The 19,096-nt window shown below is 36.2% G+C and overlaps 1 protein-coding gene and 1 pseudogene across 1 annotated transcript; one reads left to right on the forward strand and one right to left on the reverse strand.

Moving 5' to 3' along the window:
• Positions 1–11,848: 11,848 nt before the first annotated feature.
• LOC107858466 lies at positions 11,849–16,698 on the reverse strand. Its single transcript, XM_016703131.2, has 5 exons — positions 16,359–16,698; positions 15,542–15,647; positions 12,621–12,692; positions 12,337–12,542; positions 11,849–12,177 (listed from the first exon to the last, which is right to left on the reverse strand). Exons 1-5 carry the CDS (start codon positions 16,466–16,468, stop codon positions 12,084–12,086), a joined length of 588 nt encoding a protein of 195 aa, XP_016558617.1. The 5' UTR covers positions 16,469–16,698; the 3' UTR covers positions 11,849–12,083.
• A 1,133-nt stretch (positions 16,699–17,831) lies between these two features.
• LOC107857727 lies at positions 17,832–18,852 on the forward strand (annotated as a pseudogene).
• Positions 18,853–19,096: the final 244 nt, after the last annotated feature.

The raw sequence follows: 19,096 nt of genomic DNA on the forward strand, positions 1-19,096 counted from the left end.
ATCAAAAATACGCCTGGCCTTAGTACTGTTTCCTGCACGTTCTACTGTTTACTACTATTCATGGTTCGATCGGAATGTTCATAACTCGTCGTTCGGGTGTCCGTTTTGGATGATCCACATATCATTGGAAATCTTATTCGATACTCTATGAAATGGTGTGTCATAATCTAAGATATTCTACACGGAAAATTTATAATTCATTCTAGAATATAGAACCCAACACGTTTACGCACAAAATTTCAATAAAAAATTTCCCAGGGTATTACAGTATTACAGAGCTTTCCTGAGTCACATGACTGACTGAGTTCTATGGATCATGGCTTGACTGAGGATATTGGAAAAACATGAAACTAACTCTAAGCACACAGCTATATTTTTTGGGTACAAGTACCCTCAGGACTCAATGGGAAGAAACTGACAAAGCATGACTTTCTTGAATACATGACCAACATCACAATCCATAATACAATAAGTTGGAGATTTCATAAAGTATAAGTTCTAAAGCACCACAATGGCTACACATATATCCATACTTCATTGACTAAGACATTTCATCAAACACTTGACATGCATAAACTTGTACATAAATGGAGATTTCATAGTATTATACTAGTTTGGCATTTTTCCTTCACATAGTCATTTAGCCAAACACATGGGGAGCATGCTTTGGTTATACCGTCATTAACACATCCAATAATCATTGATACATCAATCAACTTGTAAATTAAAGGAGGTTTATCATTATTATTACTATGCAAATCTTCATATACTAGGGTCAATCATTGGAATATGTAATTTAAAACATGAATCAAAACCCCACAACAACATGAACATAAATTTCAATGTAACTTAAATCATGAACATTTATCAATACACAAATCTTGGATTTCAAAAAGAGATTCTTGAGCTTCATGGGTGAAAGAGATCCATGAATCAACACATGACATACCTTGATACTTGATTTGGGAAGATTGATTGAAGAATCCTTGAGATTTGGATCTTGAATTGAAAACTCCTCTTCTTGTTCTTGAGAGAATTTGAGAGAAAAGAATGTATTTTGGTGAAATGAAGGCTAAATTCGGTGTTTATGGAGCTTTGGGGTAAAGGTAAAATACCAAAATACCCCTCCAAAATCATTTGGAAAATACTAAATTCTACATCTAGCGACATTGGGTTAATGTCGTCACATATGTGATAAGTTGCCAGCTCATGTCATCACTTGATGCTGCAATTTATAACTTTTTCAATAAGGCTGACGACATTAGCTGATAAGTCATTAGATATGTGATAATCCATCATCTCATGTCATCACTTAGTTGCCAGGCTAACATGCTGGAGTAAAATAGGTATAACTTTTTGCTCCGATATTAGATTTGGGCGAAATTGGTATCGTTAGGAAGCTAATTCAATTATCTATCTGTTGGTGGGTGATGAGATTAAAAATTCATAGTATAACAAGATATATACTTGTTTGAAGTTTACTATACCAATTTCCTTCCCAAGAATTCAATCGGTAAAGAATGTTTTGATTCGCCTAATAGCTAGGACGTATTTGAGACCTTAATTAAAATCAAACTTGATTATGAAACTGCCAAAGAACAATGATGTACTATGCATAAGCTTGAAATATGGCGCTAATATTGATTTGCATTTTTTGTGGTATTACAATATCTCCCCCTTGGGAACATTTTTCCTCGAATAAGACTGATTAGACTGAGAGAAAGGATAACTGAAAGTACATACTAGACATGCACAACTAAAGAATGATTTCATGTCTAACACCACTAATAAGCTGGTTTTATCATATTGAACATGCATATCTAATGCATGAATACATGAATGAGCTGACATATAAATACATGATTGAATATGTAATGGTACTTGGTACGAAGTTTATAATAGAAATATGAACATTAAACTGAATAAGCTTAAGGAAAATTATTACCTTGAGCTGAGTTTGAGTTTGTGGAGAAGATGTGAGGGTACTTGGTTCGCATTTCTGCTTCTGCTTCCCAAGTATCTCCCTCAATGGACTAATTCAGCCAAAGAATTTTGACTAGAGAGACTTCTTTATTCCTTAGTCTACGAATCTGGTAGTCAGGGATTTTGACTGGAATTTTTTCATAAGAGAGACTGTTCTGAATATCTATGCTCTGAATAGGGACTACATCTTCTGAGTCACCTATGCATTTCTTGAGAAAAAAGACATGGAAGACTGGGTGAACTGAGGCTAGATCTGAAGGCAATACGAGCTCATATGCTACTTTGCCAAAGCGACTGAGAATTTTGAAGGGATCGATATATCTGGGACTAAGCTTTCCCTTCTTGCCGAATATCTTTACTCCCTTCATGGAAGAGATTTTTAGATAGACAAAGTCACTAATTTTGAACTCGAGATCTTTTTTATGTACATCCGCATAAGACTTATGTCGGCTCTGAGTAGCCTGAAGTCTGTCTCTGATTAATTAAACTTTTTCTAAGGCATCGAATACCAAGTCAGGACCTATGACTGAGGCCTCACTAACTTCGAACCAACCGACTAGATATCTGCATCTCCTATCATAGAGAGCTTCGAATGGAGCCATCTGAATACTAGAATAATAACTGTTATTGTATGCAAACTCAATCAAAGGCAAGTGGTCATCCCAACTTTCCTTGAAATCAATTACACAAGCCCTTAGCATATCCTCAAAGGTATGAATGGTCCTTTCTGCTTGACCATCTATCTGGGGATTAAAACTTGTAATGAGATGAATTTTGGAACCAAGAACCTTTTGGAACGCTTTCCAGAAGTGAGAGGTGAACTGGGTACCTTTGTCTAAAATAATGGACAGTAAAATACCATATAATCTAACTAATTCCCTAATATAGAGTTTAGTATAGTTCTCAGCTGAATAAGAGGTATGAACTGGAAGAAAATGAGCTGATTTGATCATCCTGTCTACAATGACCCAAACTAAATCATGCTGATGGCGAGTACGTGGTAAACCTATCACAAAGTCCATGTTCACTTCTTCCCATTTCTAGGTGGGAATAATTAACTCTTGCATGGGACCATTAGGCTTTTGATGCTCTATCTTAACCTGCTAACATGTAGAGTACTTAGCCACAAACTCTGCAATATCTCTTTTTATCCCACTCTACCAATAGATCTCCCGCAAGTCACGGTACATCTTTGTGGCCCCTGGATAAATAGAGTAGCGCGCACCATGCACTTCTTCAAGAATTTGCTGCCTCAAGTCATCTACACTTGGAACACACAGACGACCTTGACAATGCAGAGCACCATCTCCCCCTAGGAGATAACCTCAACCTTATGATCCTTGACTGACTCTTTCAACTTGACTAGACTAGGATCTCTATCTTGTTTTTCTTTTACCTCAGAAACTAGAGATGATTCTGAACTACTCTGAACCCATATATCACCCTCCTCTGTATCGACTAAGCGAACACCTAGTCTGGTAAGCTGATGGACTTCCTGAGATAACCTCTTCTTATTGTCCTCAAAATGAGCAACATACCCATAGACAGTCTACTGAAAGCATTAGCCACTATATTAGCCTTGCCCGGATGATAAAGGACACTCATCTCATAATCTTTCAAGAGCTCTAACCACCTTCTCTGGCAGAGGTTAAGATCTTTTTGAGAGACTATGTACTGAAGGCTCTTATGGTCTGTGAACACATCTACATGAACACCATATAGATAATGCCTCCAAATCTTTAAGGAAAATACTATGACTATTAACTCAAGAGCATGAGTTGGATAATTCTTCTTATCGGGTTTAACCTGTTTGGAGGCGTAGGCGATGACCTTACCATGCTGCATGAGGACACAACCCAAACCTACTCTAGATGCATCAAATATACTACAAACCCATATGAACCATCTGGAAGAGCTAGGACTAGCGTTGAGGTAAGTCAAGTCTTTAGCTCCTGAAAAATCCTCTCTCAAGGATTCGACCACTGAAACTTGACCTTCTTCTGAGTCAATCTGGACATAAGGGATGCAATAGAAGAAAATCTCTCAACAAATCATCTGTAATAGCCAGCCAAACCCAAGAAACTCCTGATATCTGATGGAGATACAGGGTGAGGCCAGTTTCTTATCGCTTCGGTCTTTTAAGGATCAACCCTAATGCCATCACCAAAAATGATATGACCAAAGAATGCTACTGACCTTAGCCAAAACTCACACTTACTAAATTTAGCGAACAACTGATGATCTCTGAGAGTCTGAAGTACAATTTTGAGATGGTTTGCATGATCACGCTCACTTTGAGAATAGAGCATAAATCATCTATGAAGACTATGAAGAACATATCTAAGTACTGCTTGAACACCCTGTTCATCAAGTCCATGAAAGCTGCTGGGGCATTAGTAAGACCAAAGGATAAGACTAGGAATTTGAAATAACCATACCAAGTTCGAAGAGCTACTTTTGGAACGTCACATTCCCTGATTCTGAGTTGATGATAGCCTAATCTGAGGTCTATCTTAGAGAAATAACTGGCACCCTGAAGTTGGTCGAACAAGTCGTCAATACGGGGAAGTGGATACTTTTTCTTAACCGTGACTTTATTGAGCTGACGGTAATTAATGCACATTCTGAGAGAACCATCTTTTTTGCACACGAATAAGACTGGTGCTCCCCATGAGGACAGGCTGGGCCTGATGAACCCCTTATCTAAGAGATCCTTTGACTACTCTTTAAATTCTCTAAGTTCTGCTGGTTTTATTCTGTATGGCGGAATAGATATAGGCTGAGTATCTGGAAGAAGATCAATATCGAAGTCTATTTCCCTTTTGGGAGGAATTCTGGGAAGATCTTCAAGAAAGATATCTGAACATTCATTCACGACTGGGACTGAATCAAGATTGGGAGTTTTGGAACTAGTCTCCTTAACTCAAACAAGATGATAGACACATTCTTTAGACATCATTTTCCTTGCCCGAAGGTAAAAAATAAGGTGACCTCTGAACGTTGAAGTACTACCCCTCCACTCTAAGACGGGTTCATTCAGAAACCAGAACTGGACTATTCTATTTCTGCAGTCGACTGTGGCATAGTAGGAGTGAAGCCAATCCATGCCGAGAATGAAATAAAAATCAGTCATCTCTAATTCGACTAAGTCTGCTGAAGTGACTTTCTAAAATATCATAACCGAACAGTTCCTGTATACCTGTGGGCTATGATGGTTTTATCCACTGGGGTAGAGACTGAAAAGGGCTTTGCTAGAATTTTGGGATTGATTTCAAAATTGCCTACTATATAAGGAGTAACAAAAGACAAGGAAGCACCTGGATCTAGCAAAGCATAAACATGCAATTAAAAGATATGTAACGTACTAGTAACCACATCAAGAGAATTTTTCTAATCCTATCGGAAATGAAGAGCATAATTTTTGTTTGGTCATTGCCCACTAGTAACACCGAAAGTGGCACCCAGCTGATTTGGGCAACCAGACTGAGCTGAGGAATAGTTCTGCTGACCCTGATAACCTGAATGGGGACAATCTCTGACTATGTGTCCTGGCTTTCCATATCTTAAATAGTCATTACTGTCAGCTCTATCAATACCCTTGTGGTCTTTACCATAAGTCTAATAAAGGGGATTAGTTCGAGCATTGTTGACACTGCCTTGAGACTTAGAGACTGGCGCCCTATCTCTATTAACATCCCTAAACTTAGGAGCTGGAGCACTAGATGAAAAAGAAGTTGGAACTGATGACTTAGGATGAAACTGAGAATGATTTCCTCCTTCTGATTTAGGCTGAGCAAAGTTGAAACTACCTGTCCTTGCTCTCTTATTCTGCTTCTCCCTCATCTTAATATTTTGCTCCTATATCTGTTGAGCATGATTCATAAGCCTGGCTAAAGTCACGTCACTATTCAACATCACAGACCTACATTCGTTGACCACACTATCATTCACCCTAGAAACAAACTTACTCACCTTGGCCCTGTTGTCTGCAACCACATGAGAGGCATATCTGGCTAATTGAGTAAACTTAAGGGAATACTCTTTCACCGTCATGTTGCTCTGCCTGAGGTTGATAAATTCTAACACCTTAGCTTCTCTCAGCTCTAGGGGAAAGAAGCTCTCTAAGAATGCAGTGATAAACTCCTCCCACTCTATAGGTCCTGCATCAACTGACCTTTCTGACTTCTACTGCTTGTACCAAGTGTGGGAAATATCCTGCAACTGATATGTAGCTAACTCAGCACTCTCACTAGGAGTAACCCCATGATGTATGTAACCTTCTAAACCTGATCGATGAATTCCTGAGGGTCCACATCTAACTTAGACCCAAGAAAGGATGAAGGATTCATTCGAGTGAAGTCCTAAATCTTGGCTGCAGCTGAATTGGCTACTGGGTTGGCCGACATGACAGTTGATCATTTATTCTGAGCAGCAACTGACTGAGCAAGAGTAGTGAATGTATCTCTAAACTCTGCATGAGAAACATGTTCGCCCAAAGGATCTTCGAACTGAGGGGCTGGCTGATACTTGTTTCTTCTTTTAGGAGGCGTGTTCTGTAAAAGAAAGGGAGAAACAGATTAGACTGGGAGATTAGCTTGAGATTATGCTCACTGGCATGACATGAATACTGAAAGAAGGGAAACTGTTCCTAAAACATCTTATAGCCTCCTGCATATAAATGTGGCGCGCAACACACCCATGTACAAGACTACTAGATGCGGCTTTTAGACTTTCTAGGACACTATTGAACCTTAGGCTCTAATACTAAGTTTGTAACGCCCGAATCTGGTACCCAAAATGCTACACGGTGCTCATGACCCCGAAGGACCACAATCTAACCCATGACTGATATCTGACCTGAACACTGCATAATATACTGTGTAAATGCAGAAATAAAGGCTGTAAGGCCGTAAGGTTCAAAATTGAGACACAATATATAATAAAATATAACATCTGTATGGGGTATGAAATACCCAAAACAAACTAATAAACTAACTAAACATGATAGTCTGAAAATCCTCTAACTGTCTGAATAAGGAGTTGATGGGACATGTCCCTAACTAACCCTAACTACTAAAATAAACTAAGTACTGAAATGATAAGATAATGCTCATGTCCTCGAAGGATGAGGACCTACTATTGACTCTAACTGCTGAGTACTAGAATGCTACTGATACTCTGGAGCTCGTGCTTCTGAACCTATGGTATAAAACACCATAGTGCAAATATGTCAGTACGATTGAATGTACTAGTATGCATGTGAGGTAGGCTGAATACAAAGGGTTCGCATGCGTGAACTATACTAACTAACTGAACAACATGAACATGAGAATACATATGTGAACACATAATAACATAACTGAGTTTGTGATAACATGATTACTGAATCTGAGTACTGATAACATGAGATACTGATAACCGTATAACTGAAATAACTAATACTGAGCGACTGTATCTGACAGTCTAGTTTCTAATCGAACTAGCTGAGTTTATTCTATTCTGGGGTAACTGCATCTGACAGTCCTGAATTCTGTAGAACATCTGAGTTTTATTACTGAGACTAAATGACTGTATCTGACAGTCCTGATCTATAATTGAAACTATAGGAAGTAGTCATCTAAATGACATGCCTCATATAACGCAATATAGCTGTGTTGAGGTCCAATCTGTAACCCCAATTGGAAGGGTGTCAATACCGTGCCACTGGTAAGGACAAGCTATGATGACCCTCATCTGACAGTGTCCCCAAAAGAGAATGGTGGGACCCTCATCTAACAGTGTTTATCCACCTTAACAACCCTCATCTGATAGTGTTGATGTCTCAACCTATACTGGATACATAGTTCTGGAATGCAAGGATGACTTCTAAGAATCACACCCTCATCTGACAGTGCGTGTTCCCATCCTTAGGTTCAGTTGGTGCTAATTCCTACACCTATCTGAATAGACACTGAACATGGATTACTGAACAGAACTAGACTAAATTAACTGAATTTTCATTGACTGGCAGAATATTACTGAGATTACTGTATTACTGAGCTTTTTTGAGTCACATAACTGACTGAGTTCTATGGATCATGGCTTGACTGAGGATATCATGAAAATATGACACTAACTCTAGGCATATAGCTATATTTTTTGGGTATAAGTACCCCCAGGACTCGATGGGAAGAAACTGACAAAGAATAACTTTCTTGAATACATGACCAACATCATAATCCATAATACAATAAGTTAGAGATTTCATGAAGTAAAAGTTCTAAAGCACCACAATGGCTACACATATATCCATACTTCATTGACTAAGACATTTCATCAAACACTTGACGTCCATAAACTTGTACATGAATGGAGATTTCATATTATTATACTAGTATGACACTTTTCCTGCATATAGGCATTTAGTCAAACACATGGGGAGCATGCTTTGGTTATACCATTATCAACACATCTAATAATCATTGATACATCAATCAACTTATAAATTGAAGGGGTTTTATCATGATTATTATGCAAATTTTCATATACTAGGGTCAATCATTGGAATATGTAATTTAAAACATGAATCAAAACCCCACAACAACATGAATATGAATTTCAATTCAATTTAAATCATGAACATTCATCAATACACAAATATTGGATTTCGAAAAGAGATTCTTGAGCTTAATGGGTGAAAGAGGCCCATGAATCAACCAATAACATACCTTGATACTTGATTTGGGACGATTGATGGAAGAATCCTAGAGATTTGGATCTTGAATTGGAAACCCCTCTTCTTGTTCTTGAGAGAATTTGAGAGAAAAAATGTATTTTGGTGAAATGAAGGCTGAATTCAGTGTTTATGGAGCTTTGGGGTGAAAGAAAAATACCAAAATACCCCTTCAAAACCGTTTGGAAAATGTTAAATTCTATGACTAACGACATTGGGCTGATGTCGTCACATATGTGATAAGCCGTCAGCTCATGTCATCACTTGATGCTGGAATTTATGACTTTCTGCCTAAGACTGATGACATTAGCTGATAAGTCGACAGATATGTGATAAGCCATCAGCTCATGTTGTCACTTAGTTGCTAGGCTAACATGCTGGAGTAAAATGGGTATAACTTTTTGCTCCGATATCGGATTTGGACAAAATTGGTATCGTTGGAAAGCTAATTCAATTATCTATCTGTTGGTGGGTTATAAGATCAAAAATTCGTAGTATAACAAGAGATATACTAGTTTGAAGTTAACTATATCAATATTCTTCCCAAGAATTCAATCGGTAAGGAATGTTTTGATTCGCCTAATAGCTAGGACGTATTTAAGACCTTAATTGACATCAAACTTCATCATAAAACTACCAAAGAACCATGATGTACTATGCATAATCTTAAAATATGGCGCTAATATTGATTTGCATTTTTTGGGGTATTACAAGCAGGAGAAGTTGTAGAGGACACTAGTTCTATGGAAGCATAGGCATGGGCTATTCTACAAGCAGCAATACATTGCAATAGCACACAACATAATAAGGTAATTATTCAAACTGATTTTTTACTAATAATGCAAAAGCTATTGACAAAGGATTGGGAAATGCCATGGCAAATAGCAGACAAGATTATACATATATGAAAGCTACTAGCAATAAAACAAGTGCAGATACAACACATTTACAGAGAGGGCAATCAATTAGCAGATTGTTTAGATAATATTGGTTTGGAGTAGCAGTTCACATATACAGGTTTTAGTCAACTACCAACTACAGCTAAAAGGATTCTAAACAGAGATAAATAACAATGTCCATACATTAGGATAGCAATATTTAAGAAGACTGGTAAGGCTAATGACAAGGATTGAAAATTCTTCTTATTTACAAGCTGAACACCTACTCAAAAAGAAGAAAAACATATTTAGCCTATTTACACCAGCCAACAAAAAAATCTTTCTCAGTAGGTTTGGGGGTCACTTGGTTAGATCTTCAATGCATGCGGCTGAAGAAATTGCCTACATCCAATCACCCTTGGGTCCAAGCATCTCTCAATCTGCATCCCTTCCATAACTGCAAAGCCAAATGGATACAATTAGTGGTATAGTCAGGTCAAAGAGATGAACACAGTAGAAAAGGAGGATACCTGGATGCAAAATCAAATCTCAGTGGATAAGACCCAGGTGTTTAGCACCAAAAATCATTGTGTACCCCCTTACTCCGAGGACCACAGCTGAAATGAAAGAAAAGACATCAGTTGTAAGCACTGAAACAGGATTTAAGGTTAAATCAGCTAAGAAAGAAGACTTACTCTTGCAAGCTGGACAAGAAGCTGAGTTTAACCATCCAAGGTGTAGTGTTTATTACCCACAGAAGAAGCAGCTTGAAGGTTTGGTTCTCAAAGGAAAACATGGTGAAAGTGGGGAGGCGGTGGAAGCTTTCTGAGTGTGGAGCTTCACTTAGCTTATTTTAAAAACCCTACTCCCCCTTTTAATAGATTTTTGAAAGGCCGAGTCGATTTAGTTGGCCGGCCCTTTTCAAATATGTGTTGCTGATTTTGTAATTTATTGGATGGGTTGGTCCATTCATTGTGGATTGAGTTAAATTATTTATAAAATTACAAATTAAACCAAAAAAATATATACCAAGTACAACCCATAAGTAGAGTTCCGGGAAGATAGTAAGTGTATGCAACCTTACCCTTACCTCGTAAAGATAGAGAGATTATTTTCGATAGATGCTCGACTCATAAAAATTGTGTAAACCAAATATGTTAATGTGTAGCAACAGAGTGGCATAAAGATGGAAAATTGACCCAAAAGATAGGCTATAGTTGATCAATTTCCTCATTAAAAAACTTACTTTATTTGGACAAATTCTCTATTTTTGTGAAACAAATTAGTCTAACATACATAATCTACTGACATAAAATAACTCAAAATCAGCTTCAACAACAACATACCAAGTATAACCCACAAGGCCACAAGTGGAATCTCGGGCAGATAATGTGTACATAGTCTAACTCCTACCTCAAAAAGATTGACAGACTGTTTTCAAGAGACCCTCGACTCAAGAAATGTTCTTTTCAATTTTAGATTAATCTTTTATTTCAATTTTAGTCTAATTTTCACTGAATATTTCTCAAAATTCAATTCTCTTCATCTTCTATGTCAAGTGTTCCACTTTCAAGAATGATTTTTCTTTTCCAAGAATGAGAAGTCCTTAATTGAGAAAGGATTTAGTAGAAGTGAAAACTTGAAAGGATTGATGTTTCTCATTTTTGGAACTTCACAGATGAATGAATTCATCCTTCCAAAATGATAAAAAGCAATGGGTAAGTCGGTGAAGCGAAAATAGGGTGATGTTTTAACCTAGAACTATGTGTCAGTGTAAAATGACTAACTATGTGTCAGTGTAAAATGACTAACTTACCCCTAATCTTCCCTCAAGTCATCTTTCAATATAGTAGTAATAATTATTGTTTGCCGCCTCCTCTTTTTCTTTTAAATATTAATCTTATTGTTAAGTGATTATATTATTGTTTGCCGCCTCCTCTTTTTCTTTTAAATATTAATCTTATTGTTAAGTGATTATATAAAACAATAGTAGTCAAACTAACACTTTCATAGCATAACTCTTACTATTAGGCGACTTCATAAAATAATAGTCAAACTTACATTTTCATAGCATGATTACTAATAATAATAATTAATTTAATTAACACTTATAAATATGTTAAAACGCGAGTTCGGGACGTATATTCCTTTTTGTTCCATCATACAAGTTAATATCCTGGATGTAAAAATTTATGGCAATATAAATATCTAAACCCACAAATTTCAAGTCTCTTTTCTCTTAATTATTGTGTCTAATCAAATGATGCCATGTAAATTAGAATGAAGTAAATTTCTTGATTATCAAGTCAACAAGAGTCAAAAAATAGAATAGGTGTAGTAGTCTATTAGTAGTATTTGTATACACACGCAAAATAGATTTAATCCCTACAAACGTTTTAGGATTACAAGTGACTGCATATACATCATACATTGCTCTCACTTTGAAAAGAGAGTGCAACCAAAGACGGACGGAATAGGGACATGTCCAAAAAACAAACTGGCAACAAGTTTCAGCTGGTTGACTGGTATGTTCGGCGCCTGAGTTGAGATTCTGTACTAGGCTGCTGCAAGAAAATTCTTGTTGGATCATTAGGATCCACGTAACTGCAAAATTGGCAAACATAACAAATTATCAAAGAGATTAACAACATATATACAACTAAGCAGGCTATTGCGAAAATTGTTGGTACTGCTCCCTATTCTGAAAAGGGATGAAGGGGAAGGGAAAAGAAAGAAGAGGGGGGAGGGAATGAAGTGACTCACGCATGTCTCATCATCTCATCCACAGGAGTTTGTGCTGCTTGCAGAGGATCTACTCTAGGTTCTGCCCTAGACTGTTGGTGGTATCGTCTCACTGAGGCAATTAAATTGAAAAATAGAGGAATAAAAGTTCCACAGCCACCTTCCTTGAATAAAATCTTGAACGAGTGAGTGGAGTACAAGGCCCTATTTTCATTTTCTGGTATAACCTGTAATCGGGGCAGAATCAGTCATCTCAGGTTGGGGCAAATAGTCCATGAATAAGCAAATCAATGTATTCAACTTACTGGATCCACTTGTCCAGATATGTTATTACAGAAAAATATTGGTTGGTTGAACTTTTCGCCATGGACATAGAGCTACAACATAAAGACACTTTTAAGTCAGAAGAAACAGCTACAACATAAAGCCACATTAAGTCAGAAGAAACAGACTACCAATTTCATATAGTTTTTTATTTTTGTTGTTGAATATATCAAATGTGTCATTACTTCAAACTAAAATCATATGAAAACACAAAAGCTTTAGCAGGAAAGAGTTGATCAGTGTTTCAAACAAGGTATCAGTAGCATACCCATGAAATCCATCCACACATGTGGGTGGGTGGGGGGGGGGGGGGGGGAAAATACAAAAGAAAAAAGGAATTCCTCAAGACACCAAGATGTAACAAAATCTAGTCAGTATAGCAGAACAGCAACAGTGATAAGACCCCACATAAGAAGCAATACTAAGTTGAAAAATATCTAATGCATAGAACCAAAGAGGAAGGACTAGAACTTCCTGACATGAGAAATATATAAACGAACCCACAAGTAGGGGTAGGCATAAATACCAAAAACCGAAAAAACGGATCGAACGGTTCTATTTTTCTAAAACTTCGTTTCGATTCTCGGTTTTAAGGTTATGGTACTTTGGTGCACCAAAGAACCAACTTTTTTTAACAAAAAATAAAAAATCTGAGTTTTCAAATAAAGAGAGGAAAATGACAACTCAAAAGAAGGATTTTCTTATAGAGTAGCAATAGTTTCTCTCTAGTTTTATTTTTGTTTTACGTGGGCAACAAGACACCCAATGTAAAATTTCTTTCTAGTCATTTACGAAAGATGCTCATGATGAAACAACCAACCATCCATCAGCAAATTAATCGCATAACAGATTAATAGCCATTTAATGGTGAAGTACAGAGAGTATCAGCAACCTCATATGATTACAGTTCAAACTCAATGGATCACTTCCATGACCATTAAAAATCATGGACTCCAATAACCTTGATAGGTAGAAATCTGATAAGTTGGAGTATTAACGACTTATTTGCACTTATATAAGTTCCATGATTTCAGGTTGCAATTGATCTGGAGTTGAGAAGATGGAAATAATGAAGAAAATGATTAAAAAGAGCCACAATTCGGCCTGCTTTGGAAATAAAACAAGTTTTTTGTAACTTAGTCATCTTTGGCTAAATTTCAAGCTTGGGAGCAAGAATCATCAAGCTAACACCATGGGATTGAAGATTGGAAGCTTTTGATTGAGAATTTCTAAATGTAATTAAATTTTTTTCTGTAAAAAAGAAAATTGTTGGAAATGGTTAGTGGGTAAAAACTAATTGAGTAGTAGTGGAATTGAGTAATTGATTTTCAAGGAAATTAAATTGACATAGGATTAATCGGTGAGGTTTACTCAATGCATTGGATTAGACTTGAGTTGATTAAATTCCTAGGTTTTGAAATCCCTTGGATTCCCTTACTTGAGTAGTGACCCATTGATCAACAATATTTGCTTTCTTAGATTAGATTTACTTATCTGTTGATAATTGTAGCGTGTGGACTAAATCCATAGAATACATGCCGCCACCACCAACAACATGTACTGGGTAACTCTGTCCATCAAGGCTAGGACAATAGAGAAGAAATCAGCTAGTGTTCTCTCTCTGTTGGGATTTGAACATGAGACCCCATGATTCTCAACCCACTTCATTGACAAGACACAACCTTCAGTGTTTCTTAGATTAGATTTATCTTTCTTATGTTTTAGCCCCCACCATCTTTATGTCAAGTATATGGCTTAGGCTTCGCTAATTGGTGATAATTCCTCATTTTCTTGTCCGTCCTTAATTGCTCGGTGGGATTCAACCCAAAAACATAATTGGGTAAATTATACTCACTTTATCCCAATTTATGAAACACTTTTTGCTTTTTATTAGCTAGACCCAAAGTACCTATATTTAATAACACTTTAAGATGTCCATTTTACCCTTAATGAGATGATTTATAGACATACAAATAGCTATAGCATGTTTTAGATCTCAAGTTCAGAAGACTTTTCTTTCTTAAACACGGTGCCCGATCATCATCATATAAATTGGGATGGAGGGAGTATCGCATACAACAATATTATATCTCTTACTGAGGTGTCTTGGGGACGTCAAATCCAAGTCAAAAAGGGTACCTAGAATCAAGCTATAACACAAACAATTAAAAAAACAATTTAAAAATATTACCTTTTTTACTGGGGAAAATACTTTGAGCTTTTTGCTTTTTACATGCAAATCATTAACGGAAAAGTAGTGCTTCTAGAGGGCTCTACAACAAAATTCACCAAGATATCTTACTCATGTGAAATACAAAACTTTTTGAAGGTTAACACTCTTGGCACCTAAAACCATGCAAGTTCACCGATAGCTTCTTAAAGTTTCTTGGTCTATTAAGACATATATTAACATCATTCTTGAGCAATCACTGTCACACCATTCATTTCCTATTTCATACCCACAAAATCGTTAAATTCTATGTTGCTCGGACCCTACAAAATGTCACCTGAGTGCACGTCGCATCCTCCAAAAGTGGTGCAATTTTGGAGGATATAACACGGGTATGGGTGCATTGCTGGAGGTCCAAGCAACATAGGTTGAATTAGCAACTAATTAGTACTAACATAGAAAACAAGACAATAAAGAAGAGCCGCAGCACAAAACTAGCCTCATCTGGATTCTTGACAACAGTTCAAGAAAACAAAAGAGGACACATGTTCACTACTAACCAAAATCACTTGCCTTATTGATAAAGAACCAAAATCATTTTCCTCAAACTTGTACTATCAAGTAATAATCTGAAACCATGATGAATAAAATAGCAAGCAGGATGAAATCAGACTCATAACGCATATGCTACTTACAATATATGGCAACTAAACACCAATGGCTGATACATACCATGGGCATGTCAAATGCAATGAAGTTTTCCACAGGCTTAATTGAAACAAAGACCATACGAATGTTCGATAAATAGACTGTTCCCTTTGCTTTTACTGCTCCTAGGCTGCCAGAAAATAGTAAAATTAACACAAACATGAAAGTAAGGAAGGAGAGGAAAGACAAAACGAGGAGAGAAAGTGATACACTAGATGTTGATGTTGATTCCACAACTCCCACCAAATTCTCCACCGATTAACAAAAGATGTACATAGTAGTAAAGCATGACAACTGGATTTATGCTATTGTTTATTTGCCACAAAAAATAGTAGAACAACAATGCATGTGAAACTCCTTGTAACTGCATATGAACAACCGCAAGTTACCTATTAGGGGAACCTAAAGATAAACCTCTGTATCCAAAGAAGATATAAAAGTCAAAGGCAACCCAAGGTACATCAACAAAAGCCTCCATGTATAATACTATTTCTATGTCCTTGTTCATCGGGCTGCCCACGAAAACCAGGAAACAATGCAAGAGATGGACCAAATAAGTCCACAATAAACCAGACAAATGGAATCAGTCACAAATCCAGTGAAGCTAAGGAAAACAGAAGAGAAAAACTTATTTAGTTAAAGCAAGCAAAGCGTTATGGCAAGGGTTCTTCTTTAACAAAATAAATCCAAGCGAAAAGTTGAGTTTACTAAATTGAAAAAAGGAAGGAAGGATATAAACTCAAAAATCGGATAGATGTCTTGTATTCCCAGAGCAAACAGATTGGAAGTCAGGATCAAAACACATCAATGAAAATAAAGGAAAGAGGGTAGGTGGGGTTACCCAGGGATTTTGTCGACCTCAAACTCGACGCCATCTCTGGCCAAGACGAAGAGTTCATTGACGAAAGGTACCGGCATACCATTCGGAAAGAGTTGAGGATTCACCGCCATCGTATTCAAGGGCGTTTCTGATGTCAATTGTGCAGAGAATTTTGGTGAAACGCGTAGACTTTATTAAACGAACAAGAACCCCCTACTCCATTCCACAACCTTCCCCTATAATTTTATTTATTTTTTATTTTTTTAAGAAAAAGAAAGGCCTAGAATAGAGGGGAGAAAAAAGAAGGGCAGCTTACATAAATCACAAATTTATAGAGTGTTTGGGAGTGTTTATAAGTTGATCAAAATAATTTATAAGCACTTTTTTTTACTTATATTGATATTTGGCAAAATTCTAAGTTACTTAAAATAAGTTGATTTTGATTTTTTTAAGCCAAAATCAATAAGCAGCCTTACAGGTGCTTATTTTTTCACAAGTTTAAGTTGACTTACAAAATTACAATCCTGTCCCTTGTAATTATATGTTATTCCAATTTTACCCTTGCCCTAATTCTCTTTTTCTACCTTCAGCACATTTCCATTTTCACGCTTTCATTTTTCTGACAAAAAACCTATGCCGCTCCTCTCAACAACACATACTTTGTTTTAAATTTTCTCTTAAATTATTGCATTTCCTTCGAGATTCTGTGGTAAGTTGTCTCAATCTTTACGTCTTTTTCTTTATTTTTGATTTTTCATCTCCTTTTATTCATAGACAAATCCGTAATTTTTGGATTTTTGAAAGAAGTGTTGTTCAACTAGAGATGCAAGTCCAAGTTTACACAAATTAATCTCCAGCAATGATTTAGAAACCCCAATTGTGTGTTTAAGGATTTGATTTGAGTTGAAGATGAGTGAGTTTAATATACACCATTATTATTAAATTACATTATTGAATCATCTTTTATTATACGGATTAATAAAACACAAATTTATATATGTTCTTAAACAACATATGTGCTAAGTGAGCAAATTCCTACTTTTAGATCAATGATCATTGTACGGTACAGTTATAGAACAATTATGATGATAGTAGTACCTAATTAAGATGCTAACATATCTTGTGATGATAATAGTACTGACAATACTAGCATATTTCTTAATAGAATAGGTAAATAATAAGTTGGGATATATCTTAATCTAAAAACTAAAGTAAGTTACAATGTTAAAAGACAATGGAGGAATTTTTTTTAAATTTTGAGAGACTCTGTTTAGAGACACATGCTGCAGAAAATTTTCTTTTCTGCCAAAGAAATCATGTTTTTGGTCTGTTTGGATTTTTTATTCCCTTGTTCAGCTATCTCTGCCTTCTCTTTCTGCATGCTAACCCTGCCTTCTCTTTTGTACAAGTTTGTAATAGCATACATGACAAAACTGTTAAAGATGTGTGGCAATTGATATTTATATTCCATCTTCAGATTATTTATATTCCATCATGTCGAATGCTAATTTGGTACGAAGTAACGCTAAGTGGGACTATGATGCTCATATTGCTTTTATTGAGGTGTGTGAAAGAGAAATTAGAAAAGGAAATAGACCGAACACTCATTTGAATAAAGATGGATGGAAAAATTTGGGTGATGCGTTCTATAATAGGACGGGAAGAAAATATACTAAAACACAGTTGAAAAATAAGTGGGATAACATGAAATGGGACTGAACTTTTTTTAACCAGTTGATAAGAGAGAATACAGGTTTAGGTTGGGATGCCACAAAAAATACAATCATTGCAGATGACGATTGGTGGAACCAAAAAATTAAGGTGCGTCTCTTGCATTATTCTTTATTTCTTTGTTATTTGTCTCATTATTTAATTTACATAACTAGTTTTTTTTTTCCAGATGGATCATCGATATAGGAGGTTTAGGAATATGGATCTTTCTCTTATACGTTATCGCTATGATGCATTATTTTTGGATATTATTGCTATGGGGGAAAGAGCACTCTCCGCCAATCAAGAACATTTTTCTGAAATTGAAGTAGAGTTGAACAAAGAAAAAACAAATGATTTTGATGATTTTGACCAAGAATACTTCGTTAATCTCAATGATGAAGGAAGTGATGAAAGTGATGACGCACATGATATGAATTCTCCTATGTTTTTCAAATCATCATTAAAAAGACAACTTTCAACTGATGATATAGGATCTAGCAGTCGAGTAAAAAAGAGTATGACAAAATCTGCTAGAGAGGAACTACACTCTATAGTTGAGTTACTGTCAAGCAAAAGTACTGCTACATCTCATGCGGTAGATGATCCCACCATTGACAGGTGTATGGACTTTTTGGCAAGTTGTCCCGAAATTGATATCCCATCTGAAATCTACAACTATATAGTGAATTTGTTTCTAAAGAAAGACGTCCATCAAATATTTCTTAAGATGACTACTGATGATGCTCGGAAGTCTTAGTTGGCATATAACTATCAGTTATACCTCCTTAAGAAGAAAGAGTGAAGGATGTATTTGGTTGATTTTAGTCTTTTGTTGTTTGATGTTTGTTATTACGTTTGTACACGTTAACGTAAAATGCTTTGGTTGCATGATTATCAACCTTTTTTAAATTAAGTTGACTTTATTTGTATTGTTGTATGTGTGTGTATTTTATACATATGTATGTTCTATTATTTTTCACTTACTAGATGAAGAGTATGCAGTGAGATATGAATTACATAGATTCATATTGCATTTATAAATTAAA

Source organism: Capsicum annuum, chromosome 2 (genome assembly GCF_002878395.1).
Source record: "Capsicum annuum cultivar UCD-10X-F1 chromosome 2, UCD10Xv1.1, whole genome shotgun sequence".
NCBI classification, from domain to species: domain Eukaryota; kingdom Viridiplantae; phylum Streptophyta; class Magnoliopsida; order Solanales; family Solanaceae; genus Capsicum; species Capsicum annuum.